The 26,435-nt window shown below is 33.4% G+C and overlaps 2 protein-coding genes across 4 annotated transcripts; both read right to left on the minus strand.

The window, feature by feature from the left end:
* Window positions 1-5,549: 5,549 nt before the first annotated feature.
* LOC145166117 (zinc ion binding protein) lies at window positions 5,550-12,973 on the minus strand. Of its 3 annotated transcripts, XM_079085052.1 has the most exons (25): window positions 12,854-12,973; window positions 11,438-11,548; window positions 10,958-11,099; window positions 10,446-10,618; window positions 10,117-10,329; window positions 9,907-10,046; window positions 9,719-9,814; window positions 9,576-9,643; window positions 9,379-9,480; window positions 8,976-9,264; window positions 8,778-8,897; window positions 8,634-8,690; window positions 8,478-8,537; window positions 8,301-8,408; window positions 8,062-8,201; window positions 7,918-7,996; window positions 7,751-7,813; window positions 7,549-7,679; window positions 7,367-7,472; window positions 7,080-7,268; window positions 6,741-6,968; window positions 6,509-6,664; window positions 6,241-6,402; window positions 6,032-6,163; window positions 5,550-5,931 (listed from the first exon to the last, which is right to left on the minus strand). In XM_079085052.1, exons 4-25 carry the CDS (start codon window positions 10,603-10,605, stop codon window positions 5,758-5,760), a joined length of 2,973 nt encoding a protein of 990 aa, XP_078941178.1. In that variant the 5' UTR covers window positions 10,606-10,618; window positions 10,958-11,099; window positions 11,438-11,548; window positions 12,854-12,973; the 3' UTR covers window positions 5,550-5,757. The 3 variants fall into 3 exon arrangements, with proteins under 3 accessions (XP_078941178.1, XP_078941176.1, XP_078941177.1); XM_079085050.1 differs by lacking the exon at window positions 10,958-11,099; XM_079085051.1 differs by lacking the exons at window positions 10,958-11,099; window positions 12,854-12,973 and having other exon boundaries at window positions 11,438-11,571.
* Window positions 12,974-22,310: 9,337 nt separating this feature from the next.
* Window positions 22,311-25,872, minus strand: LOC145162450 (external alternative NAD(P)H-ubiquinone oxidoreductase B3, mitochondrial-like). Its single transcript, XM_079081594.1, has 10 exons — window positions 25,676-25,872; window positions 24,599-24,872; window positions 24,330-24,536; window positions 24,012-24,262; window positions 23,701-23,920; window positions 23,512-23,616; window positions 23,155-23,424; window positions 22,923-23,044; window positions 22,733-22,852; window positions 22,311-22,635 (listed from the first exon to the last, which is right to left on the minus strand). Exons 1-10 carry the CDS (start codon window positions 25,768-25,770, stop codon window positions 22,548-22,550), a joined length of 1,752 nt encoding a protein of 583 aa, XP_078937720.1. The 5' UTR covers window positions 25,771-25,872; the 3' UTR covers window positions 22,311-22,547.
* Between the last annotated feature and the right edge of the window lie 563 nt (window positions 25,873-26,435).

Here is a 26,435-nt window from a genome sequence, read left to right on the forward strand (position 1 = left end):
GAGTGATCGGAGATATGCGACGATGATCGGAGTTTTCTCGGTGACGAGGAATCGATGATGTGAGTTGACTCGGGGTTTGGGACTGCATCGTAAATGAAGGATTTCTGATGTGGCGAAAGTTAATAGTTGAAAGATTGGGGGTTGTTTATGTAATAGTTAGATAAGTTTTGGGACAACAATGTAAATATTTTTCCAAAACAATGAATTATAGATTCAATCAAGGTACATGTTTATCACTTATAACGATAATTGCAAGGTACCTGATTTCATCATTGTCTTGAATATTTATCAAAAAATATTAGTTACAAATAATTAAAGTATATGTAAAAGTAACATTTTTATCAAACACATTAACACATACATACGTTATATAACAAAATAATTTGAACGACTCAAAAGAAAAAAAAGTGTTTTCTTTTTAAAGTTGGGTTATGAAGCATGATTGATGTTTATAAAAAGGATTTATGTAAAAAATTCATAAAATTGAAGAAACAAGACTTTGAACCTGAAAAGGAAATATGAAGGATATATCCAAACGATCAATTTCAAGTGGTTAAAAAGTGGCCCGTTCTTATCCTTTTCTTTGTGGCTTCGAATATTCTAGTTTTTTATTATACACCAAAATTGAATTGTTTGACATTTTATGTGTTTTGAGATTAAATTACAACTTTAACCACTGGACGTATTACTGATGACCAGTTTCCAAGTTACTTTGCTTCATACATTTCTTCTGTACAATGGTAATCCAAAACCAAATTTTATAAATGATAGATGTATTTCTAAATTTACAAAATACTAAATTAGCTTTCTTTAAATATATTGATTTGAATATATTTAGGCAACTTTCTACAAAAATTCACATGTTCAATCTATTTGATTAATTTCTATTTTACCTGTTCATTGCTCATAAATAAATTATAGACTTTCAGTAATTGCTAATTACTAGTATATGTAATAACTTGTAATAGAAAAAAAAAAAAAACCTATTTGTGCATTACGTGATAAAAGTTATATTGAAATCATTTTCGCTAAAAGTTGGGTCATTTATAAAATGTTAGTAATTTTAATCTCGTTGACCATTTAATGTAATTAGAATTAACACGAGTGTCAGTGAAGATTTAAGTTCTCATCGAATATAAGTTTGATGGCGCAGAGTGGATACGTTTATATAAGGTGAATTGATTCTAAACACGGTGAAATGAGAGAGTCAAGGTCCCCTTTGTGATTAATTTTAGACCTAAAATGCAATGAAAAAAACATAATTAGAACGAAGGGATATTGGAAAAAAAAATGCAGGTTTTGGTCTGTTCAGGCGCAACTCATGCTTCCTGATATCCAAACTGCCTAGCAGCCTAAGTCAGTGGCGAGTCTAGAATAGATTACTATATGGTTCACTAATTTTGTTATAGAAAATTTTCTATACAAATTCAAAGATTTTATAGGTAAGATAGTTCCTAATTTTTTTTAAAGTAAGTCATTAAAAATTTTCTATAGAAATTTTAGATAAATTAAAAAATTTAGGTGTATCATTAGACCCACCTTAGTTGCACTTAGCATCGCCCCTGCCTAAGTGGGTGACAACCAAGCTGGTTGTTAGAGCCTGCCCTAGGGCATGGGCAACCTGGGTGACCACCCCGGGCCTCGCTAAATCTCGGGGCCCCTAAAATTTACGATTAATGTATATATATACGGTTTTTATGATATAAAATAAAATATGCGGGTAAAAAAGCATATGATGCTTGTAGTTGAGATGGTAGATTGGTAGTAATTAATGTTGTAGATGCCCGGTTCGATCCTTGCTTAATGCATCTTTTAATTTTTTAATAATATATTTTACTTAATAATCTATTAAATGTTGTGTGCCTCTCACGCAAACAACTTCTCAGTTATCAAGAAGTATGTTTTGATTTTTTTTTTATATATTTTACTTATTAATTATTAAAGGGTGTCTAGGGATACTTTTTGTGGCTCTCAAAACGACGCAAACATTCCCTTTCCATTCCTTTTTTATTTATTTATTTTTTAATTTCTATCCTATTTGCTAATTTCATTGTAGAAACCAAATTTTTGTATTCATATTAATTTGGTATTACCTTGGTAACAATTTTAATATAAAGTTCAACAGTTAGATGTAAAACAGAATCAACTTTCTTTTTCGTTTAAAAATGTTGTTAGAGACTTTTTTTTTTTTTACCGTATGACAATCTCAATTGCCGACGTGTCTTATGGCTTGCCTCCTCCATTAGGTATATCTCTAATGTGGTACAAATATAGTGGCTTTGTTCACTTTTTTTGCCTGGAGAATGAAAATTTATGAACATGACATAGCTATGTTATGCATCGAGAAAGATACATTTATCGAAACTTGAAAGTCTTTAGACATGCGTTTATCGATGAAGTTTCTTTTTTAAACGGTAGCAACCTCAAATAATTGTACATTTTAGTGAATTAGTACATGAAATTATTTGATTATAAAATTATGTAATTTCAAGGGCCTCATCTTCTATTTCGCCCCGGGCCTCAAATTGGCTAGGATCAGCCCTACTGGTTGTGGCTGGCACGCTGCTAGCCTGATCAATTCTTTCCACCGACTCGAGCGACTCGAGCTACATGACAATTATATTTCACATAATGTTTTCTAACTGCAAAAACATAATTTTTGTCAATCTTATCCAAAATTCGGATGTAGGAGTAGATATAGTCAGATTTGTTGTTGTCTAAGATCATAAATATTCAATTATTTTACTATAACATTATAACATTGCTTTCTTTGTTGTGTTGAAACTCATAATGTTCTTAAAAATTGTCTCATATTGAATTTTTGAAATACATATGTTAGACATATTAATCCTGAAAATGAAAATATATGATCCTTAATATATCCGACCATTTATAAATTATCAAACAAATATTTCACACATAAAATATAGAGAACAATGATTGAAAATATATAATGTCATGGACAATGCATACTTTCCAACCAAAGTGCTTTCACATGCTACTTCCACTTCAAATTTACTTATTTCCAAATTCTCAGTTACTAAGTTTATCTAATTAATTATGAGGGTGTTTGGAATTGTGTTTTAAATTGATTTATTGATTTATTGGTCTTTGAAAAAAAATTAAAAAAATGTTTGGATATGACTTGATTGACTTCCTTTTTTCTCCTCTTCTATCTGTTTTTCTTTAGTCATTCTACTAAAACATAAAAGAGTGTATAAAACTTATAATTTTTTTAAATATTTTTTGCTATCGTTTAAGTGGATCTAAACTTTTTTCAAATATATATTTTTAAGTTTTATTTTACTACAGATAAAGCTAATAAACATCTTTACTTTTTTTTTTCTCTCAAATTCAATCCCAAACACCCAAACACCCTTACATGTCACAAGTTTTTGGAATAGGTGAAAGTATTTTTTCCACCAAGGGGAGTAAATTTAATAATGTGCATTCTTGGCATATTGTCATTCTGTACATTTGTGGAGGGGAAAAAGTGACAAGGTTACAAAGAGCCAACATAATTTACAGTTGAGGCTCTTCTCTTTGAGAAAATATTATTCTCAACCCCTACATTCAACGACTCACTTCCAAACCTCCAAACAACGAGTCAACTCACATCATCGATTCCTCAAATCCCCATTAATCTTCGAGAAAACTCCGATCACCAACCGGGAACCAATAATAACCCGAAATACAATCCTTAACTCGGTCCCCAGCAGTTGAAGTACATGACTTGCCGGAGAGACTCATCGGTATCTGTAGTCTTCCTGTTTCCGCTGCCAACGACTCCTTCATTCAGAAACCCGGAAACTGGCCGGAGATCAGACGAATCAACTCCGGCTGAAGCGGCGAACGCTTTCTTGCCATGCCGAAAGGAGTTGACGACTGATTTCGTTTTGTGGACTTGATCGGTGTGTCCGTTGACAGCAGCAACTCCGGCGGCCATACATACACGGGTGATCAGAAAGCTCATGTTGTCAAACTCTTGTGATTTGTGAATCGTGCTTTGTTGTCTGATAAAATGAATTGCGAAGGGGACGATATTTATACGAGGAAAAGTAGTTTTGATGAAACCGGAAACCATAGATTAAGAAGTAATGGTTTCCGTTAAAGAAAGAGTGAGGTCGGAATTCGAGGCGCTTTGGATTGTCGACGGAGGTGTCAAAATCACTCTGAATCTCAGATGCAGAATACATCATCTCCAGAGGTTCAGTCTATATCGTGAGATATTGGTTAGTTATTCTTTGAAAGTTCTAGAGCTTGTGTATTTTTTTTGTATTTGAAAATAAATATGACTGGAATTTCACCTTGTTTTTACTTTAAATATAATCTGGCTAGTTTAACTAATACTATTCTTTTAAAAATCTAATAAAAATATAGGGTTTAAGTCGTTGAATTAGCAATTATAATTTCTTGTTTAATGTGGTTTTAATAAGCATAAGTATACCTGATGAAAATATCGCGATAAATTATGAAGACATGTGTCAAACTTATCCTGACACAAAAGCATGAGTCACTGGATTTTAGTGTGGTCCTTTTCCGTCGTTTCTGCAACCCATCCATCTGTCCTTGTACGGTATGGCCATGGTTATACAAAATGACAATACACTTAAATACAAGACTTTGGTGTATCCAAAGAAAACAAAGAATTGACATTAGTGTATAAAACTAATATAATAATAGTAAAAGCAAAAAACACCATTATTTTTTTAATTAGATACCAACAAAAATTAATCAAATTCATAAATGTAACCATAGAATTCGCTAGGATTTGGTGTTAAATGCTATACAAAAATGCCATTATTCATTAAAAAATATATATATTAAAAAAAATAGTATTATGAAATGCAATTATTTACTGCGAAATGTCACTATTAACCAAAAATAAATATTGCTTTATTTAGTACAACGAAGTTTATATCGCATACTGTAAATTTATTCATATTTTTACGAAATTCATGATTTTCTGTTGAAGAAACTTTTTTGTGAGGTTTTTTTATGGTAGCGATCTTCAAAAACCATTACAATCACGTTCATGTTTCATGATTTACTTTTCCTGAAAACAAGTTTTGCATGGATCCAACATACTATTTACCATTTTTTTATGAATATGACAACGATGGATAATGATTTCTTTTAATTTTTTTAATTTTTAGTAATGAGGATCCAGATTTAATGTGATAAGAACATAATACAAATGTTTTCCATAAAGAATTTCTAGCGATTGTTGTAGTTTTAATATCCCTAAGCTTAGTAGCTAACCTGACTAAACCTCGTCCTAGTTAAATCTGTTCGTATCAAAATTACAACTTTTAAATGTGTGAGACTAAATGCTTTATGCTTCAGCTATATGAAAACCTTTTTCAATCTTCTCCCTTCAAATTTTAAACAGGGACAATAGAAGTCCATATTCAAATTTAGAAATTACTTAAATATGGAAAACCACAAAACCCTATTTTTACAACTTCCCCTTTTCTTCTTGAGTTATAAAAAATATAATGGAAGAACTATCAATCGCATTCTTTTTAAACCTATATGCAATAATTACATCATAAAATAGCAAACAACAATGCTACAATTTATATAAGCCTTAAAAACTCAAAATACAACTCAGGTTAAATAACATGTTAGGAACAATAATTATCATGGTGTTTATATATTTCTATTAGGTAAAACCCACACTACATATCGACACAAATGAAAGAAACACATCACACACACACAAAATTAAAAAAATTAAAAAACTCATGGTGTGTTCTATACGACAAAAGAAATGCCCTTCTCAGGTCCAACATTCTTGGACATAATATCCCATGAAGAAGCCAAATATATTTCCTCAGGCGAAACAAATGGCTTTGAAACCTCACTTATCATTAAATCCCCACAAAATGGACATTCACTCGCTATTGCATCATCCAATTCTGATCGAATCTGTTTGTTCATCATTAAAAAAGTTAACTCGAAAAATGACAAAATAAAATCATGTTTAAAATGTGTAAAGTAATGATAACAAACGACAATTTATACAGACCTTATCAACAGGAGCCACACTTGTGATGGAGTCATCAGCAACACCATTTAACCCGCCATTTACATTTACATTTACATTCGGCTCAATACTCATTAAAGTCAGTTGCTTTTGAAGATCCAGTATATGCTCAGCCTTGAAAACAAAACAATATAATTCATATTATACTTATATCACAATATCTAATATTTAATATAAAAAAAACTACTTACTTGACTTGGGTCAGTACATTTGGTAACATGGGCAACAAGACATTGTGCATGAAATGCATGTCCACATGGGAACACGTAGAAAGGGGACAGGGGCCCCATTGTTGTATAACCTCTTGAAATTCGATAATCCGCCCCTGCGGACAAAATTACCCTCCGACAAACCTATTCAAAAAATTGCAAACATGAACATGATTTTTTTTCTTTTTTTCTGCTAACAAATATAAAAATAAAAATATTCATTTCAAGAAAAACAATTACATTTACTTACCCCGCATTCCTCATCGCGATCAACAACTGCATATCTTTGAGCAAGGGCACTGATGTCATTTCTTATATTATCTGCTCCATGTGTCGCATCGTTCATCTCCTCTTTCAGTTTCTCAATTTGCTGGTTATAATCCTCTAAAGACGAACAAATCGCTTCCTATATTTATAAAAAAGAAAATTGTTTTATTATGTGAACGTATTTGTGTAGCATGAAATAAAATAAAAATTGTTACCTTGAAGTCATCAATTAGTGCGAAATCTGGAAAGAAAGGTAAGATATCTTCAATCTTTAACAAACCATCGGTTTCCTTTAAAAATGCAATTGCCTTTCGAATGTTCTCTCTTTTTGTGCCCTTTTCCTGTTCAACAACATGTTTGGCAACCATAAGCCAAAGCTTCTTTCTCAAGTCTTCATCGTCTTCCACTTTGTCTGCTTCAGCCATGGCTAGCTCGGGGTCAACCTTGGTCAACAAAAGTCAAACATGAGACACATGTTACGCAATATAATTTTATATATATATATATATATATATATATATATATATATATATATATATATATATATATATTACCTGAAGAGCAAGTGCCACAGCTTCTTCATGCATAAACATCATGCTGTAAATATGGACACATGCGCGCATACGCTTTTCTTTGAGGCAAAGACGCAACGCGTATTTAGGATCATAGAAGAAATCTGGGCCGTTAGATCGTCCTTTACCAAATTTGCATTGTAAGAATCGCAGAAGGGCGCTATCGTCTTCCTGAATGTAATATTTGAATGAATAATGGGATTTGTTTTTTTTATTTTATTTTTTAGTTATAAAATGAATACGTAATAGGAGAATGACGAGGAAGGAACCTTTTTTGCGTATAGAGAGAGCAAGAGGTTATGAACACCTGGATCTTCATTTTGCAACCGGTGCACACAATATTCCAAATACTTAATTACTTCATGGGTTTCATTCCTGCATATTTTGGAGGTAATATTAATTTTTACCAATATAGGCAATGTATTTTATTTATTTAAAATGGTAGACTTACTTTGCATGGGGTTCACTTGAATAAGACATCATTGCAGGAATAAGCTTTCTTGGATTCAAGTCATTCCTTGTCATCCATGACTCAACAGTTTCATATGCATCAAGCATTATCAGATCTGGAGCAAATTTATACTGCAACACACAAAAGAATTAAATTAAATTACCATTATATATTCCAAAAGATGATTGATTTTCTGCATTACCTGAAGATCAACAGAAACACCTGGTTTTTGAAGTACATCTAATGCTCTCTTTGCTTCTCCTTGCTACACAAGTGGAACAAAAGCTTGGTTAAACTTAAAAAGCAGTGTGTATGTGTGTGTGTGTGTGTGATAAAAGTATTGAATTTTGGAATAAATTGAAGAAAAACCTGAATGTAGTGATGAATGACAATTTCGTGTTGTTCTTTTAGACTAGCGAAATATACCAATTCATCAACTCTACCATAGCTGAAAATATATACATTTGTTATGGAAATTGTAAAATCAAGTAAGAAAATGAATGAAATATGAACCTTTCAAGCAGTGTCATTGTAGTTGCTTCATCCAACACATCTTTACTATCACTGAGAAAAGCACGAAATTCCATGATGATAGATTGGTATTCTGAATTACGCTTATCTGGCGAATCATCTTCCAGTAGTAGTCTATTGATCTTATATGCATTTCATACATCAATCACATCCAAAATTAAATATTATACTAAAATTTTGAAATAAATAAACCATTGAATTTAAATTACAAAAAAAAAAACCTTGTCGAGGTAGAGTTCAGTGGCCCATGTAGATATCATCATTATTTGACATTTATCATCTTTCACAAGACTATCAAGCTTCCTCAACAAAAATGTCCTTAATGCATCCTGAAAGGAAAATAAAAATAAAAATATGAGACTCAATTATATGGAAAAGACAAAAAGTATGACATTTACCTGTTCCCCTATGCCTATAAACTTCAATGTAATCTCTTCAAATGACAATGCATAGTTTATCTGAAATAAAATTACTTAAGTAATCAGATAATCTTAACATACCCTAATATTGCTTTAGAGTTTAGAGTTTAGAGTTTAGAGTATAGAATCACTCACTTTAGCAAAAAATGATGCTGCTCTAAAGAAGTCCTTTGATGAAAAAGCAGCTTCAGCCTACAATACAAATTGTTTAACTTTAAGCTAAGTAAATAGAACTAATAATATCTATAAAGATAAAAAAAAAATAGAAGAGTTGCTGACCTGTACTAAGTATACTTGGTCTCTCTTGAAAGGATCAGAGCAATTTGCTAAAGCAGCAGCATATTCCTTCAGGTCTAGATACACTTTCCACATATCTCTCCCTTCATCAGTTACAGACACCTATTGGAAGTGATATTAATAATCAGAATTAAAAGAAAAAATGTGGTGAATGATAATATAAGTGTAATGGAAGTCAACCTGAAAGATTGAGTTTTCATCATATGCATAAAACAAGCCAGCAGATGCATCAATAGAAAGCCCAATGATCCCTTTTGATGCTGTCTCTGAAGTTTGATCAAACTGAAGTTCTTCAACAATTTGCTCACTAATTCTATTTACAACTTTGACCCTGTTTCCAATTAGGAGCAAAAAGTGGAATTCTGAAAGTGCAATAGAACTAGGTTTAACCACTTCCCCACCATCACTTAACTTTGAATAGCTCAAAAGAGCCTTGTTCTCCACAAAATTTATATCCCCATTTGGGGTTCTTCTCATCATCATTTCAAGTTTCAACAACACAGACTTCAATTAGTAAACTCAAAATCATCATCAAAATTTCCAGCTTAATTATTAACTAATAAACATTTCATTTGAACTCCACCTGTTTTGTGCTCCAAAATTGAGACCACCATGATAAATACCAGCTCCAGAAAGCCAAGCAAAATGCACTGCTCTTCTTTGCTTAATAAAGAAATGCAACTCACTACATGATAACCAAAATGGGTGAAGAGATTTTATATTAGTTAAAAGAGTATGAACAGAAGAATATACATAGACTATAGAGTATACAGCACTTGCCTATTTGGTATTTCTCCAGGAAGCTCCATAAAATGCACTGCACGTTCTACATAACTTGCAAAGATTGTCTAGGTTGAAAATAAATAAGTTACTTTATTCTATGATTAAAAACACAAGTGTTGACTGTTGAGTTGTTGACTTACCTCAAGCAATCCAATACCAGTAAATGAATAAAGTCTTGTTGAAGTTACAGCCATAATATAGTATCTAGTTCCATTGTTTGAGCTAGCTGTTTCCATCTATATATATAGACAACACATTAAGAAAAGTAAGAACAAGACTTGTGATTTAAAGAAAAGATTAAAAGAATAGTGAAGTGAATATATTACACCTGCAAACCCTCGAAAGGCACTGGGAATTCAGATAGCTCAAATAGAAATTTTACGTATTTCTCCCTCTTATCTTTCTCATCAACAGCAATTTCATAAAGTTGGCCATTTTGTGTGCCAAGTATAACCTCTCGTGTGGAAGCTGTTTTAAGAAACAGATGAGGGATATGAATATTCATTTAAAAAGAAAAAGGATTAAAATATGAAGTCACCTTCTGTTATCTGTTGTCTGTTCCAGGCAACAGCATTGACTACAAGGCCCCTGAGTTTGACCAAAACCCTGGGCTTTGACCATTTTGCATGCATGTAATATGTATCAGAACCTCCTGTGCCAATAACAGTGGCTATACAATGACTCCCACCAGGATCAACAAAAACTCTGTGGATGGATTGCTCCCCAGCTCGACCAGTGGAGAGATCAGTATCTATACAAATATATATATATATATATATATATATATATATATATACTCATTAGTATTTTTCAGAAAAACAAAAACTTTATATGCAACAATAAAAGAAAAAAGATTAAGGAGATTACCATAAGAATCACCACCACCAAAGTCATGCCTGATTAGCCATCCAGTACTAGTTCCTAGAACAATGACATCGTTTCCAGATGCCATACAAGTAATAACTCCATGACCTTTTGCTGCATATCTTTCTAGAAGATCTACAGTAAATACCTGTCTTAAGTCCATCTTCTCCAGAGCCCTGTATCCAGGGGACAAAATCAAAACTTCAAAAAGAAAAGAAATGCTTCGTCATCATGTAGTTATGGTTTTCATGGATGATGCCAAATTTATGTGTTCCCTATTTGTACCACATCCATAGATAAATACATCCAACATTATTCACATACAAATGTTGTTATGCGGAAATGTGAATCTGTTAGTTGATGAAACTGATGAGGATTGGAAATTAGGGTTCAGTTAACTAAAAGGAGACAGGGAAGAATTGGGGAAGAAGATGATGAAATAGACTGAAACGATTAACACAATCAAAAGATTGCCCAGGCTAAGCCGATACAAAATTCTAGAAATCAATTCACACCTTATTTCAGATTGCCGATTGGTGTATGATGTTTAGCTGCTTTTGCGATTGCTGATTGGAAGCTCAAGAATCGAGATTTTGATTTGGAGTAGGGAGTTCGTCTACTTATCTCCTTCTTATTTCCCTCATTTTGCTTATTTTTCTATAACCATTTTACCGCTTTAAGATTTGTCGCTCAATATTTCAGATCAAGAGATGTATACGGATGTTAGAAAATTTGGGCCCTTTATTTTTAGGGAGCCCTGTGCAATGGCAATTTGATTCTATACCTATGATAGCAGATAATCCAACTCACCGTTTTTGTTACAAACAAGACTCAATTATAGACTTTCAGAAAGTAGAATTTCATCTCCAATTACGTTCATTATACTTATCAATTTACAAGTATCACTACAATACTATCAATTAACAATTAATCTATTATCTGAAACTTTCAACGAACTACAACAAATTATAACTATTGTGGAACAAAAGGCTTACAGAAGATGAAAAGAAGAGCACAGGATCAAACGAAGATCATCGATTTATACGAAATCTGCTCGCCGTCCGTCGAGGTGAAGGGAGGAGGAGTTCGTGAGAGGAAGTCGCCAACTGCCAAGAGCGTAGGACTGAGATTAGCAAATTTTCAGGATAAATGTTCAACATAGGTACCTTTAGTTTTTATAAATTCAACTGAACCCCCTAAATATCATTTGGGGACAAATTGTAAGAAATACAGCAAGATATTTTAATTTTTACGGGAAAAAAAGTGCTGGGGAGCAATAACAGGCGCCATTTATGTACTATAGAAACTAGATGGGTCCCAAACTAGATCTCACAAGGAGTTTGGGCTATTGAAGTTTTTAACTAAATAAGTGTTTTTAAAAAAATTTATTTACCCACTAGGTAAATAAGAGGCAAATTTTCTTTCTTTCACACGACCAAAAAAAAACATATTCATAGTACACAAATATCTCACTGTAACTTAAGTTTATTTTTTTTAAAGCATACAGTCAATATGCCATTTAAAAAAAACATATTCATAGTACACAAATAATACAATCAAATTAACTAAAGCATACAGTCAATATGCCATTTAAAAAAATCATAAAAAAATTCTATTTGGAAGTTATATCAAACAAAAGATAATTCTAATATGCATTTATGAAATTAAACAAATGCAAATGCAATGCTTTTTGACAATATTCTGACTGAAAATCAAACATAATTCCATCTTGAAGTACCAAAGAGTCAATGTAGTTTACTAATCTTTTCCGTAAATTACTAGACTTTACTACTATCTCTTGACATGTATAACATAATTTAAATTTTGCTGTAATGCCATTTTTTTTATTATATCAATTATCAACAAATTATTAGAACTATGAATCAGATTATCAAAAATCTTCAACAGCTTTGTGCTTCAATTTGCTGTTTGCTGTGTGTTTCAAGTGTTCACAGCTTCAACAGCTTTGTGCTTCTCTGTTGGCATTTCAAAATTGGATGCTACAATCAGAATGAGGAAATTCAAGCAATCAAAAATAGAACTCAATTTTGGCCTAACGGTAAGGAGTGACACTCTCAAATATGAGAGGTCATGGGTTCTAGTCTCATTAGGAAACATAGATGGTTTTAAGAGTGGGTTAGTTTGTCGGCTCAAAAAAAAATTCCTCTATTTGTTATAATCAGCACCTCTGTTTATTCAAGCAATCAAAAATAAAACATTAATTCATTCAAATTTCAGAAATCAGTAGACAAAATTCATTCTCATAAATTTAACATAAGCAATCTAATCTAAAAAAAATTCTACACCAAAATTTGAAATTAGAGTCATCTTCTTGCTATAACCAGCACCTATTCCATTCAGAAAACAAAGATGAAAGTATTAGAATCGAAGGATGAAGTTCAATTTCAAACCTGAGATGGGAATCGTTGGTTGGAGGATTGACAGAGGTGTAGTCTGGTAGAGAGAGAGAGAGAGAGAGACGAATCAAAGATGATGTCGTGCGTAGATGGAGTTCAATTTCCGGCTTGCGTCTTCCCTCGTTCAGTAAACAAATATTTTAGGACACGGTTATTGTTTGTTTTATTAAATGACAAAAATAACCTTATTTCGTAAATACTATTAAATTTGTACCCAATGAGTAAATAAGTTTTTTTAAAAACATCCATCTGGTCAAAAACTTGGGGTATTGGAGGGGGAAGGGGAAGGGGTTCATAGTTGGCTTCAACGGAATGATTTCACAGACCTCATGTTTTTGTTTCAAAAGTCGAGTTCATCTTTCAAAAGAACTTGTTCTTTTCTAGGTTACAATTTTAATCTGGTCCAATTATGAGAAGATGAAATCAAACCTGGCTCAACTCGATGAAGATCCCTCCTCTCCGCAATATCCCTTTCTTGTCTCTGTCTAAATTTCATACAACAAAACCTTACGAAAGAAATTAAAATGGGAAGATTTAAGTTAATATTTAATTTAAATATTAATCTTCTATTTAGTTATTTGACCACAGAGCAAAGAGCTACTATGTCGATAAAAACCTTTCTTCTTATGCCATAAAATAGAGAACCTATGAGAGACCATTTGGATCAGACTGAAATCGGTTTTTGGATCGAACCGGTTTGGAAGAAATTAGTAGACTATGGACCGGACCTATTGAAACTTATTGGGTCCAAGTCCGGATTTTTCGGTTCTTGTACTTGTTGGACTAGTCAATTTTAGCTGCATATGATACAACTTGTTGAAGTCATACCAAAGTTAATTTATTTATTACTTTAAAATAAATACTCGTTGTACCATACATGGACCTAGACCAGACCTATTCGATTTTGTACCTGGATCGATTTTGCATGATTCAAAGAACCAAGAATCGGACCTACTCTAAAACATCGGTCCAGGTCCAATCTAGAAGTTCAAATGATCACCCTTACTCCAGAGACGAGATGGACAGAGGTTTCAAGCGACTGTAAAAAGGAAAATCTTTATGTGATAATAAAAAATATATTAATAAATTAATAAATTATAGAACAAATGGCAAAATAGTATCTTTATAGTGGTTTAACAAAATAAAAGTAACAATATTACAATCATGGACCAAAACTATAATTAAACACTACTGAAAAAATATTTTTACAAGCTGAAGCTTTTTGGACTCCGATATAAAAAATACTAACCAAAAGACCATATTTGTAGTTATCTCTAAATTTTATGTAACATAAGCTTTTTATTAGTTATAATAATGTTTAATTTCAAGCCAAAAGACCATGATTTTTTTTATTTATGTAACATTAAGAATACAAACTTGTCATTTAAACATTGCAATGACAATGTAGAATCTAAGATTCAAAAGCATAACAAAGATCTTAATGGTGTTATTTATGACAAAGAATGACCGACAATGTAAGTGTTAAGAGATGTGGCTGTAAAAGGATGAATGTTTGTAAGAGTAGTCTTGTTATATTGCAAAGACCAAACCTGCTAACCTTTTTAGCAACAAAAAAATATGGATGGGTTCATGAAAGAAGGAAATTAAGGGGTATGTTGACGGGGTGGTTTTAATAATTCAGGTTTTCTATGATTATGGAATATAAACTTCATAACGGTCCCCTATCGTTTCTTTACACCATAAAAGAAATGCAAAAATACGCATGGAGAATTGAAAGGATATAAGTAGTACAAGAGGAGAACATTGAGGTTTTGACTAGAAATTTGAGTTTGGATGTGAGTCTCGTTCATTAGACGATATTTTGGTATATGTTTTGTGTATTACCTAGATAGGACCTTTCCTCATCATTTAGTCTTCGCCTATGGCCTCGTGTATCTTGTATTTATAGTATTATAATGAGAAATTAAGAATACATCATTCATGTAAACCTTCTTATCTTTATAGTATCGGTCCATATATCCAATCCCTCAATAATCTCTTCATATCTTTCGTCCACTATCACATAAATAACACGTCTACTACAACCACACAAACCGACAACACAATGTAATTAACTCGATTCCATTGACAAATTATGGATATATGACACTATCCCCAAGTCTTTGATCCAAATGATACCGACCCACCTAAAAGGCCTATTATTGTGATAAGAAAGATGCACACACAATTCAACCTTACAATATGATTCAAACAAAGATTTTCCATGGTCGTTGATTTTTCCATCATGGCTTACTTCCATAAACTAAAAACCTAAGTATATCTCTTTGCCAACATTGATGTCGTAGTTCCTGTGAAAAAATGTATTTGCCTACACGATTAACATGCTATCTAATAAATATGGGGACACTGCAACGAGTATTTGTCATAGCATCTCGTTTTCCATTTTTTTTAAAGTGTGATCCATACTACTTATCGATGAACTACAACTATCCCGCCCATGATAACACTAGCAATTTCCTCCTAATCATGTGGGTAATCCTCCGAACAAAAATTATAGGGCTCAAAATAGTGAAATGAGTGTTGTGACAATCGTTGGAATTACCATGGAGACAAAGAAGACTGATGGAATTATGTACACAAGATATAACATACTGACATCACTTTCATTGTCATCCAATAACAATACTGACATCATTTTCATTGTCATCCAACTCTACTAGGACGCACACATAAAGCAGATAAATCATTACATAAATGGGCATAAACGGAGCACATTATAACTATTGTAACATTCAATAAAATTAATCATACAAAATATGTATAATAAATTAATCAAATAAGTGAGTCAATGGGTCCATTTCATTTCCAAGGAGGTGTCACATACATTTAGGTGTCACTTACGGAAGGAAAGCAATGTTTAATGAAAATGAGTTGGTTCGTATACACCGATTTTTTATTGTCATACAAATCAATTTATATTTTAAAGGGGTTGTACAATATACAAAGAAAGTATGTCGTAATAAACCATTTAACGGTTAATGATTAATTATGTAGTCAATTCAGGTTAAGAGAAAAAACAAATTCTTGTTAGATCTAAACCCTAAATTTCTTTGTTTATCCGTTTGAGAGCTAACAATCGTTTGTTGGTGTTTGAATATGTTCATGTATGGATACTACTAGATGGAGTTATTTTGGTCCACCCTACATCATATGTAGTTCACCTGAAAGGTATGATTTCTTAACCACTAATGGTTAATAACCCAATTAAATTTCTTGATACACAGTTATCCAACTTTCGAGATCATACATACCATTTTGTTATGATATGGTCTTGTTGTAAATTCAACACTATCACATCCCACAACCACATCAAACCACAAGTTATCCCTATCTCGACACCCTCAACTACAACCATGTCGAACTCCGGTCATTCTGCGCGCCCTTGAGCATGACATTTAGTTATATGCATACACAACAAACAATCTTTATTGCATACCATGCTGCCAACGTTGCTTCACTTTCGTGCACTTAGTTTGGTATCACTGAGTTGTCCTTTGTGATTACTTATTCTCTAGGATATTAGATGACATGTTGATATCATTAAAGTATTAAACAAGAAAAAAAAAACAATAATTTCTAGTAATTCTTAACATGAATGATTTAAAATGTTAACAACGAATAAATAATTGCCACCTCTATAACAATAGACTAAAACCTAATCTCAAAAGAAAAATGAAGTAATTGTTGGCCTCCAAAAAATAAAGTGACGAATTTTATTTCTTGGGTACGACTTCATTTAATCCAGACATAATTTGGGATTTTGACAAAATAAAAAAATGGGAGTCCATTAGAAGGAGCCAGGCTGGTTATTTGGGCCAAGAGAGCACCGGCTTGTAATCCTTCCACTGTTCAAAGCGAGAAGTATTCGCAGCTCTGTTAAACCAGCCTAACGCATTGCCCTCTGCTCTAGGAACCATGAAGCCCTTTGTGATACCAAACAATCTTTATTGCATACCATGCTGCCAACGTTGCTTCACTTTCGTGCACTTAGTTTGGTATCACTGAGTTGTCCTTTGTGATTACTTATTCTCTAGGATATTAGATGACATGTTGATATCATTAAAGTATTAAACAAGAAAAAAAAAACAATAATTTCTAGTAATTCTTAACATGAATGATTTAAAATGTTAACAACGAATAAATAATTGCCACCTCTATAACAATAGACTAAAACCTAATCTCAAAAGAAAAATGAAGTAATTGTTGGCCTCCAAAAAATAAAGTGACGAATTTTATTTCTTGGGTACGACTTCATTTAATCCAGACATAATTTGGGATTTTGACAAAATAAAAAAATGGGAGTCCATTAGAAGGAGCCAGGCTGGTTATTTGGGCCAAGAGAGCACCGGCTTGTAATCCTTCCACTGTTCAAAGCGAGAAGTATTCGCAGCTCTGTTAAACCAGCCTAACGCATTGCCCTCTGCTCTAGGAACCATGAAGCCCTTTGTGATACCAAACAATCTTTATTGCATACCATGCTGCCAACGTTGCTTCACTTTCGTGCACTTAGTTTGGTATCACTGAGTTGTCCTTTGTGATTACTTATTCTCTAGGATATTAGATGACATGTTGATATCATTAAAGTATTAAACAAGAAAAAAAAACAATAATTTCTAGTAATTCTTAACATGAATGATTTAAAATGTTAACAACGAATAAATAATTGCCACCTCTATAACAATAGACTAAAACCTAATCTCAAAAGAAAAATGAAGTAATTGTTGGCCTCCAAAAAATAAAGTGACGAATTTTATTTCTTGGGTACGACTTCATTTAATCCAGACATAATTTGGGATTTTGACAAAATAAAAAAATGGGAGTCCATTAGAAGGAGCCAGGCTGGTTATTTGGGCCAAGAGAGCACCGGCTTGTAATCCTTCCACTGTTCAAAGCGAGAAGTATTCGCAGCTCTGTTAAACCAGCCTAACGCATTGCCCTCTGCTCTAGGAACCATGAAGCCCTTTGTGATACCAAACAATCTTTATTGCATACCATGCTGCCAACGTTGCTTCACTTTCGTGCACTTAGTTTGGTATCACTGAGTTGTCCTTTGTGATTACTTATTCTCTAGGATATTAGATGACATGTTGATATCATTAAAGTATTAAACAAGAAAAAAAAAACAATAATTTCTAGTAATTCTTAACATGAATGATTTAAAATGTTAACAACGAATAAATAATTGCCACCTCTATAACAATAGACTAAAACCTAATCTCAAAAGAAAAATGAAGTAATTGTTGGCCTCCAAAAAATAAAGTGACGAATTTTATTTCTTGGGTACGACTTCATTTAATCCAGACATAATTTGGGATTTTGACAAAATAAAAAAATGGGAGTCCATTAGAAGGAGCCAGGCTGGTTATTTGGGCCAAGAGAGCACCGGCTTGTAATCCTTCCACTGTTCAAAGCGAGAAGTATTCGCAGCTCTGTTAAACCAGCCTAACGCATTGCCCTCTGCTCTAGGAACCATGAAGCCCTTTGTGATACCAAACAATCTTTATTGCATACCATGCTGCCAACGTTGCTTCACTTTCGTGCACTTAGTTTGGTATCACTGAGTTGTCCTTTGTGATTACTTATTCTCTAGGATATTAGATGACATGTTGATATCATTAAAGTATTAAACAAGAAAAAAAAAACAATAATTTCTAGTAATTCTTAACATGAATGATTTAAAATGTTAACAACGAATAAATAATTGCCACCTCTATAACAATAGACTAAAACCTAATCTCAAAAGAAAAATGAAGTAATTGTTGGCCTCCAAAAAATAAAGTGACGAATTTTATTTCTTGGGTACGACTTCATTTAATCCAGACATAATTTGGGATTTTGACAAAATAAAAAAATGGGAGTCCATTAGAAGGAGCCAGGCTGGTTATTTGGGCCAAGAGAGCACCGGCTTGTAATCCTTCCACTGTTCAAAGCGAGAAGTATTCGCAGCTCTGTTAAACCAGCCTAACGCATTGCCCTCTGCTCTAGGAACCATGAAGCCCTTTGTGATACCAAACAATCTTTATTGCATACCATGCTGCCAACGTTGCTTCACTTTCGTGCACTTAGTTTGGTATCACTGAGTTGTCCTTTGTGATTACTTATTCTCTAGGATATTAGATGACATGTTGATATCATTAAAGTATTAAACAAGAAAAAAAAAACAATAATTTCTAGTAATTCTTAACATGAATGATTTAAAATGTTAACAACGAATAAATAATTGCCACCTCTATAACAATAGACTAAAACCTAATCTCAAAAGAAAAATGAAGTAATTGTTGGCCTCCAAAAAATAAAGTGACGAATTTTATTTCTTGGGTACGACTTCATTTAATCCAGACATAATTTGGGATTTTGACAAAATAAAAAAATGGGAGTCCATTAGAAGGAGCCAGGCTGGTTATTTGGGCCAAGAGAGCACCGGCTTGTAATCCTTCCACTGTTCAAAGCGAGAAGTATTCGCAGCTCTGTTAAACCAGCCTAACGCATTGCCCTCTGCTCTAGGAACCATGAAGCCCTTTGTGATACCAAACAATCTTTATTGCATACCATGCTGCCAACGTTGCTTCACTTTCGTGCACTTAGTTTGGTATCACTGAGTTGTCCTTTGTGATTACTTATTCTCTAGGATATTAGATGACATGTTGATATCATTAAAGTATTAAACAAGAAAAAAAAAACAATAATTTCTAGTAATTCTTAACATGAATGATTTAAAATGTTAACAACGAATAAATAATTGCCACCTCTATAACAATAGACTAAAACCTAATCTCAAAAGAAAAATGAAGTAATTGTTGGCCTCCAAAAAATAAAGTGACGAATTTTATTTCTTGGGTACGACTTCATTTAATCCAGACATAATTTGGGATTTTGACAAAATAAAAAAATGGGAGTCCATTAGAAGGAGCCAGGCTGGTTATTTGGGCCAAGAGAGCACCGGCTTGTAATCCTTCCACTGTTCAAAGCGAGAAGTATTCGCAGCTCTGTTAAACCAGCCTAACGCATTGCCCTCTGCTCTAGGAACCATGAAGCCCTTTGTGATACCAAACAATCTTTATTGCATACCATGCTGCCAACGTTGCTTCACTTTCGTGCACTTAGTTTGGTATCACTGAGTTGTCCTTTGTGATTACTTATTCTCTAGGATATTAGATGACATGTTGATATCATTAAAGTATTAAACAAGAAAAAAAAAACAATAATTTCTAGTAATTCTTAACATGAATGATTTAAAATGTTAACAACGAATAAATAATTGCCACCTCTATAACAATAGACTAAAACCTAATCTCAAAAGAAAAATGAAGTAATTGTTGGCCTCCAAAAAATAAAGTGACGAATTTTATTTCTTGGGTACGACTTCATTTAATCCAGACATAATTTGGGATTTTGACAAAATAAAAAAATGGGAGTCCATTAGAAGGAGCCAGGCTGGTTATTTGGGCCAAGAGAGCACCGGCTTGTAATCCTTCCACTGTTCAAAGCGAGAAGTATTCGCAGCTCTGTTAAACCAGCCTAACGCATTGCCCTCTGCTCTAGGAACCATGAAGCCCTTTGTGATACCAAACAATCTTTATTGCATACCATGCTGCCAACGTTGCTTCACTTTCGTGCACTTAGTTTGGTATCACTGAGTTGTCCTTTGTGATTACTTATTCTCTAGGATATTAGATGACATGTTGATATCATTAAAGTATTAAACAAGAAAAAAAAAACAATAATTTCTAGTAATTCTTAACATGAATGATTTAAAATGTTAACAACGAATAAATAATTGCCACCTCTATAACAATAGACTAAAACCTAATCTCAAAAGAAAAATGAAGTAATTGTTGGCCTCCAAAAAATAAAGTGACGAATTTTATTTCTTGGGTACGACTTCATTTAATCCAGACATAATTTGGGATTTTGACAAAATAAAAAAATGGGAGTCCATTAGAAGGAGCCAGGCTGGTTATTTGGGCCAAGAGAGCACCGGCTTGTAATCCTTCCACTGTTCAAAGCGAGAAGTATTCGCAGCTCTGTTAAACCAGCCTAACGCATTGCCCTCTGCTCTAGGAACCATGAAGCCCAAGCCTTCGCTCGAGCCACATGATCCAACTCCAAACTTGGAACGGGCAAGCCAGATTTTGCAACAGCCTGACTCAACCAGACAAGGCTCGGACTCGGTCCTACCCACTTTAAAGCCCTCACTTGAGTCACAAGCTCGCGTTACCAAGCTCGGCGACAATTGTAGTCCATCTGAAGTTTATAAGAAACGAAGAAGTTTCTTTTCTGGCCGATGTGGGACAAAAACAATATCTTTTAGTGTTCATATCTCTTCATTTCTGTCTATTATTCAGTTACTTTCTTCTACCATTGAATCCAAACAGTCGTCAAAGTGAATGTCAAGTGCTACTGCTTCATAATGTTTTCTTGTTCATTGATTTCAAAACTGTATCTTGGAAAAGGAGATTGTGGAACAATTATATTTTTGAATATTGGAACACAATTTCCTTCCCTTCTAGATAGAGGTTTGTTGCAGAAACTTTCTTATATCTCATTTTGACATTTTCCCTTCTTCACAATTCAATGTCGGTTTCTCCCTTTCTCTCCGATTCAACCACTGCCATGAATTGAGAAAATTCCACAACTTTATCAAATTAATTTTCAACTTTCGTAAATTGCAAGTTGGTCTCTATACTTTTCATAAATCTCCCTTTCTTCTGAATATTTGTTGAAAATAAAATACAAAACTTATACAATATAGGAATTATTTGGATGGTTAGAGGAGATATTTATAACGATATAACTCCCATAAAAAAATTATTTGTATATTAGATATTTAACAAATCATGTAAACAGCATATTTGTAGCGTTTGTGTGCTACTCATATTGTTACTAAGTTGGATCACTATATTTACATCTTACTTTCTTCCTTGAAATTAAAGGTATGTGATCCAACTCTGTATGTAATGTACAAATTCATTGATTGTTCGAAAGTGGATATGATATTGCTTGATTTTCTATGTTTGCCATGCTCTATATGTAATGTACAGATACAAGTGTTTTTTAATTTTAACAAAGGAACTTAGTTTTCATAGAAAGAATGGAATATCTTTTTATATAAAACAGTTTTTAATTATTTTACAAACTTAATTAAGTGTGTTACCTTTCTTCTCTTGGATGATTTTGAAAGTTGTGTAACTACTTTTTGGTAAATGGAATGTTACAATTAAATTGATAAACAAGAATAAGATTGTCATGAATAAAAAATAATTATTAATCAAACTTTACTAGATAAGTTACATATAATGATACTTTGATTTGATTTTTTTAATCTTATAGCAAAAAAAATAGAGAAAACCATTATTATTTCAATTCATATGACTTGATTGAATTGTTATAACTAAATTACAGTAAACTAGAAATCATATGACATGCCACCTGCTAACAAAACCAAAACAATCAATGTGAAGAGCAATACACCTCACGTTACAAAATTTTGCAAAATGCAAATTCTCTCTTACAGCAACAATGATTTTGCCCTGTAATAGAACCTTATATAATGCATAATAAAAATACATAATAAACTTTAAAAAGAAAAAGTGAAATGACAAACATATCCTCCTTCCCAATTTGCTGATGATGATGCAGGCAGGTAGGTAGGTAGGCATTGTATTATTTAGATTCTGCTGGAGTCCCTTCCAAAAACAAACCTCCTCCCCCAGTCACCCACCACCAAAAACCTAGTGCGCCAACTCACTAGCTTGCTGCATAATTCATTCATTCATTCATTATAATTTTATAAAAATTATTTAAAACAATATATAAAAATATAACAGAAAAAAAAAAAAAACAAGGTACTACCTGGCATACACAGAGTACCACAGCCACTGCGTACTATGACCAATAGAAACCCAATCCCCGGGAAGTTGGGCCGCAGTTTGTTCACCACCCAGTGGTGCAAACTGCCCAAGATGCTTATACCTTAAAATTAAATAAATAATTTCAGTTTCGATTGTTTGACTAATTTTCAAAAATTAATTAATTAATATACCTGAAAGGTTTGAAACGATGGCGACCAGAATCTCTGAATCTAATCGGACCTTCAGGATTCTCATCACACTCCTTCATCCTATTAAAACATTCAGCTAAGTATTCCCCTTGTTGAGCCGCCACCTAAGACAAAACAAAACAACATTAAACATTAAACTCAACTCACGTGTGCTATTATTATTTTTTAAGTAGTAGAATGATTCTGATTAAAATAAATAAAATTGATGGATGACCTGTGCTGTTGGAGGAAGGCTTTTCATTTTAGTATCCACTTCAGAAAGTGCTGATTTGAACTTTTCAATATCAAGAGTTGTTTGTTTCGCAGATTCACCTTGATGAGTCTCCAACAACTGGACAAAATTCTTCAGTTTTTTACTCTTTAAGTGAATCTCCACTTGTGGATACCTTTCGATGATATCTTTAATCACTTCATTAAAATCCTCCACGTTCAGCTTTCCACTCCCGCTCTTATCTGCCTTACTAAATATCGCGGCAATATCCTCCTGTAATGTAATATATAAACCAAATCTCAACATTTTTATATCTTTTCGAATATTTTTTTTTTAAAAACAACCTACTTAATTACTTACCAATACTCTACGTTGATTTATGGTGGCGCAATCACCAAGAGCATACACATTCGGTACTCCTTCAACCCGAAGCCATTCATCAGTTGCCATAACTCGCCTGTTTCCCTATTATATAATTAAAAAACAAGATTAGAAATAAGAACGGTGGTGATTAAAACGGGTCGGGTCAAAGTCAAAGGTCAAACCTACCTGGCCAATTTGCTTCATGAAATCGGTGATGACTGGGCGAGTTCCGATTCCGGTTGACCAAACAACCATTCCGTAAGGAATATGTTTAGTTTCGCCGCTTGATCTTTCTTTAAGAGTGATTGATTTGTCAGCGACTTTAACCACCATTGATCCATATTTCACACTAATTCCATCTCTTTGGAATTTTTCTTCAGCAAAAGCAGTAATTCTTTTGTCGAACCTTTCAAACGAAGATATAATCATATGATATTATAAAAACATCTGGAAATTTACATGTTGTTATGTTTCTAAATCTTTTGTGTAATGCTTACATGTTCAATATGTGATCACCTGCCTCCAGCAGTGTAATGGAGATGTACTTTTCAAGATCAGGGTATAACTTTATCAAATCTTCATGGAGAAAATCATGAAGCTCAGCTGCAAACTCCACCCCTGTGGGCCCACCTCCCACCACAACAAAATGCAAAATCCTTTTCTTTTCCTCCTCGTTTACACTTGGGAGACTTGCCTTTTCAAAACAGTCGATTATGCTCCTCCGGATTCTCAGAGCATCTTCTACTTCCTGCATGCATCACCAAATATAATATATACACAAACACATATATAAAATAAACAATATATATATATACCTTCAAGAAATGGGCATTTTCAACGACACCAGGGGTGTTAAAAGTATTTGCACGTGCTCCCATGGCAATCACGAGGTAATCATAATCAACAGTGAACTCTTCTTTACCACCCATGCTATTATTTTGGGTGGGTTTGCAGTGGACTTTCTTGTTCGCTGTATCGATCTTGAAGCATTCTGCTTCCTTGAAACCAAAGTCCAAGTTATTCTGCAATACCAAAGCAAATTGAGCAACAAAGAATGCAAAAAGAAATGAGTGAAAAAAGGTACCTTTCTGACAATGTTGCGGATTGGTTCAACAACACTTCGGGCTTCAACAGTGCCAACTGTGACACTTGGTAACAAAGGGGTGAATGCGAAATAGTTACAAGGTGAAACAACTTGAATATCAAAGGAGGGATCTTTCAAGTTTTTCAGGAAGCTTGTTCCTGCCCAACCTGTTCCTAGAACTACCACTTTCTTTTTCTTGATGGCAGGTTGAGCTGCATCAGCATAAACGTTTCCAAATGGCCTCACATCAGAATAGGCTGCAAGTCCACCACCACTGGATTCATCCAAAACAGAGGATATATACATGAGTTATTAACAGACTAGAGCATTTGTTCAATTATAGTTACCAATCAAACAACAAAAAGCAGGTTGAAAAACGATATAATGAAGCCTTGAAATTGGTTATATACCTCCATTCAAGCAAGTTGTTAATGGGTTCTCGTTTTATTTTCTATGTGAATTCCATTATGGCTGGCATAAAGTGATATGTATATAATATTAAAAACAGAGGGCATCATTGGGTACATAAAACATTTCTCACATTCGTTTTGAAAACAAAGGGGACAAATCATCATCGGGTTCAAAGATGCTTCTTATCAATTAAATACAGAGGGCATCATTGGGTACATAAAATACATGAAACATGAATCCATTAGTAATCCGTTGAGAGTAATTAATTAATTATCATGTGTTTCATATCCTTATACAGTAATGTCATCGTATATATGCAAATGAAAAAATGAAACACAACCATAAGTTTCCACAAGCGAAACACTAAGTCGGGATCCTAAATTCCACCATGAATAGAGGGAAAAGGTCATGATTTAATCAACAATGCAGAGTTTCGCGTATAAAGGTTCCACAATTCTGACTCATTTGCTGGCATTTATTTAGATTAGTATCTATGGAAAAAAGCAGAAAACCTACGCACATCTTCACATGAGGACAACATCAATACAAACGGAAACACATAAAATCATATCATCGTTAACCGAATATAAAAATCAATTTCGATCAGGATAACGATCTACATTTCAATCACCGATCTGATAAAAACAGAAGAACAGAAGAAGAGACCTGATGGTGCAGATTACGACAAGTTTGGACAGAGAAGGATAATCACGAAACGCATGGGAAGCTCTCTGGTAAAACGTATAGTAAGATCCTCTCATTCTTCTTCTCTATTTTCCTTTCCTATCGTTCCGATCGATTAATTTTCTACAAACCCTAGGTGTGTGATTGCGTATGTTTGTGTAGGGAGTATATATGGCAATGGAGCGGTTTTCTGCCCTTTTTTAGAGACTGTGTGTATGTTTGTGTGTGTTTAAACATAAGAAGAGGCGCGAGCGGTATGGAGTGATAGCCAAGTAATTTCGGAGAACTTACTCTTTTACATTACACCCCTATAGAATGAAACTTTGTACTAAAATAGCATAATTTTTGTTGGTTTTTAATTTCTAGAAACTAGGGGGAAAATGTGCTCATCTCAAGTCTTTTCTCGTATGTCCAGAAAAATATAAATTTGTCACACCCTCATTTGCTGCAAAGCATATAAAAGTAGTACAAATACTACACATTTCTACCTCTTATAACTCCATAATATTTCTTTTTAAAAGCTCGGTCTGGCCAAAATGTGGTAAACGTCTATTATAATATAATAATATATGAACAGCTTGGTGTAGTCTATGAGGTGCATATTCGGTCTGTTTAGGCCCGTCGATCCGAACTAATCTTTGCATGTCTGAAAAAAGTCTATTTTAAAACAGGTCCAACTTGTTTTGGACTAGACTTTTTCACCTCGTAGACTAGACCAAGCCGTGCTTATATTATACTGGAC

The sequence above is a fragment of the Lactuca virosa genome, chromosome 3 (genome assembly GCF_052849685.1).
Source record: "Lactuca virosa cultivar CGN04683 chromosome 3, Lactuca_virosa_CGN04683_v6, whole genome shotgun sequence".
In the NCBI taxonomy this organism is placed as follows: Eukaryota; Viridiplantae; Streptophyta; class Magnoliopsida; order Asterales; family Asteraceae; genus Lactuca; species Lactuca virosa.

Bases quoted from the DNA above. Each gene is read 5' to 3' on its own strand.
- LOC145166117 (XM_079085050.1), bottom strand. From the start codon at position 10,605: ATGGACTTAAGACAGGTATTTACTGTAGATCTTCTAGAAAGATATGCA. The intron at 7,680-7,750 runs GTAATGCAGAAA...TGTGTGTTGCAG, and splicing joins GTGTTTCTGTTGATCTTCAG to TATAAATTTGCTCCAGATCT. The intron at 6,164-6,240 runs GTAAGTAGTTTT...TTTGTTTTCAAG, and splicing joins AATGTACTGACCCAAGTCAA to GCTGAGCATATACTGGATCT.
- LOC145162450 (XM_079081594.1), bottom strand. From the start codon at position 25,770: ATGAGAGGATCTTACTATACGTTTTACCAGAGAGCTTCCCATGCGTTT. The intron at 23,921-24,011 runs GTAAGCATTACA...TTCGTTTGAAAG, and splicing joins GGTGATCACATATTGAACAT to GTTCGACAAAAGAATTACTG. The intron at 23,425-23,511 runs GTAAGTAATTAA...ATTACATTACAG, and splicing joins TAAATCAACGTAGAGTATTG to GAGGATATTGCCGCGATATT.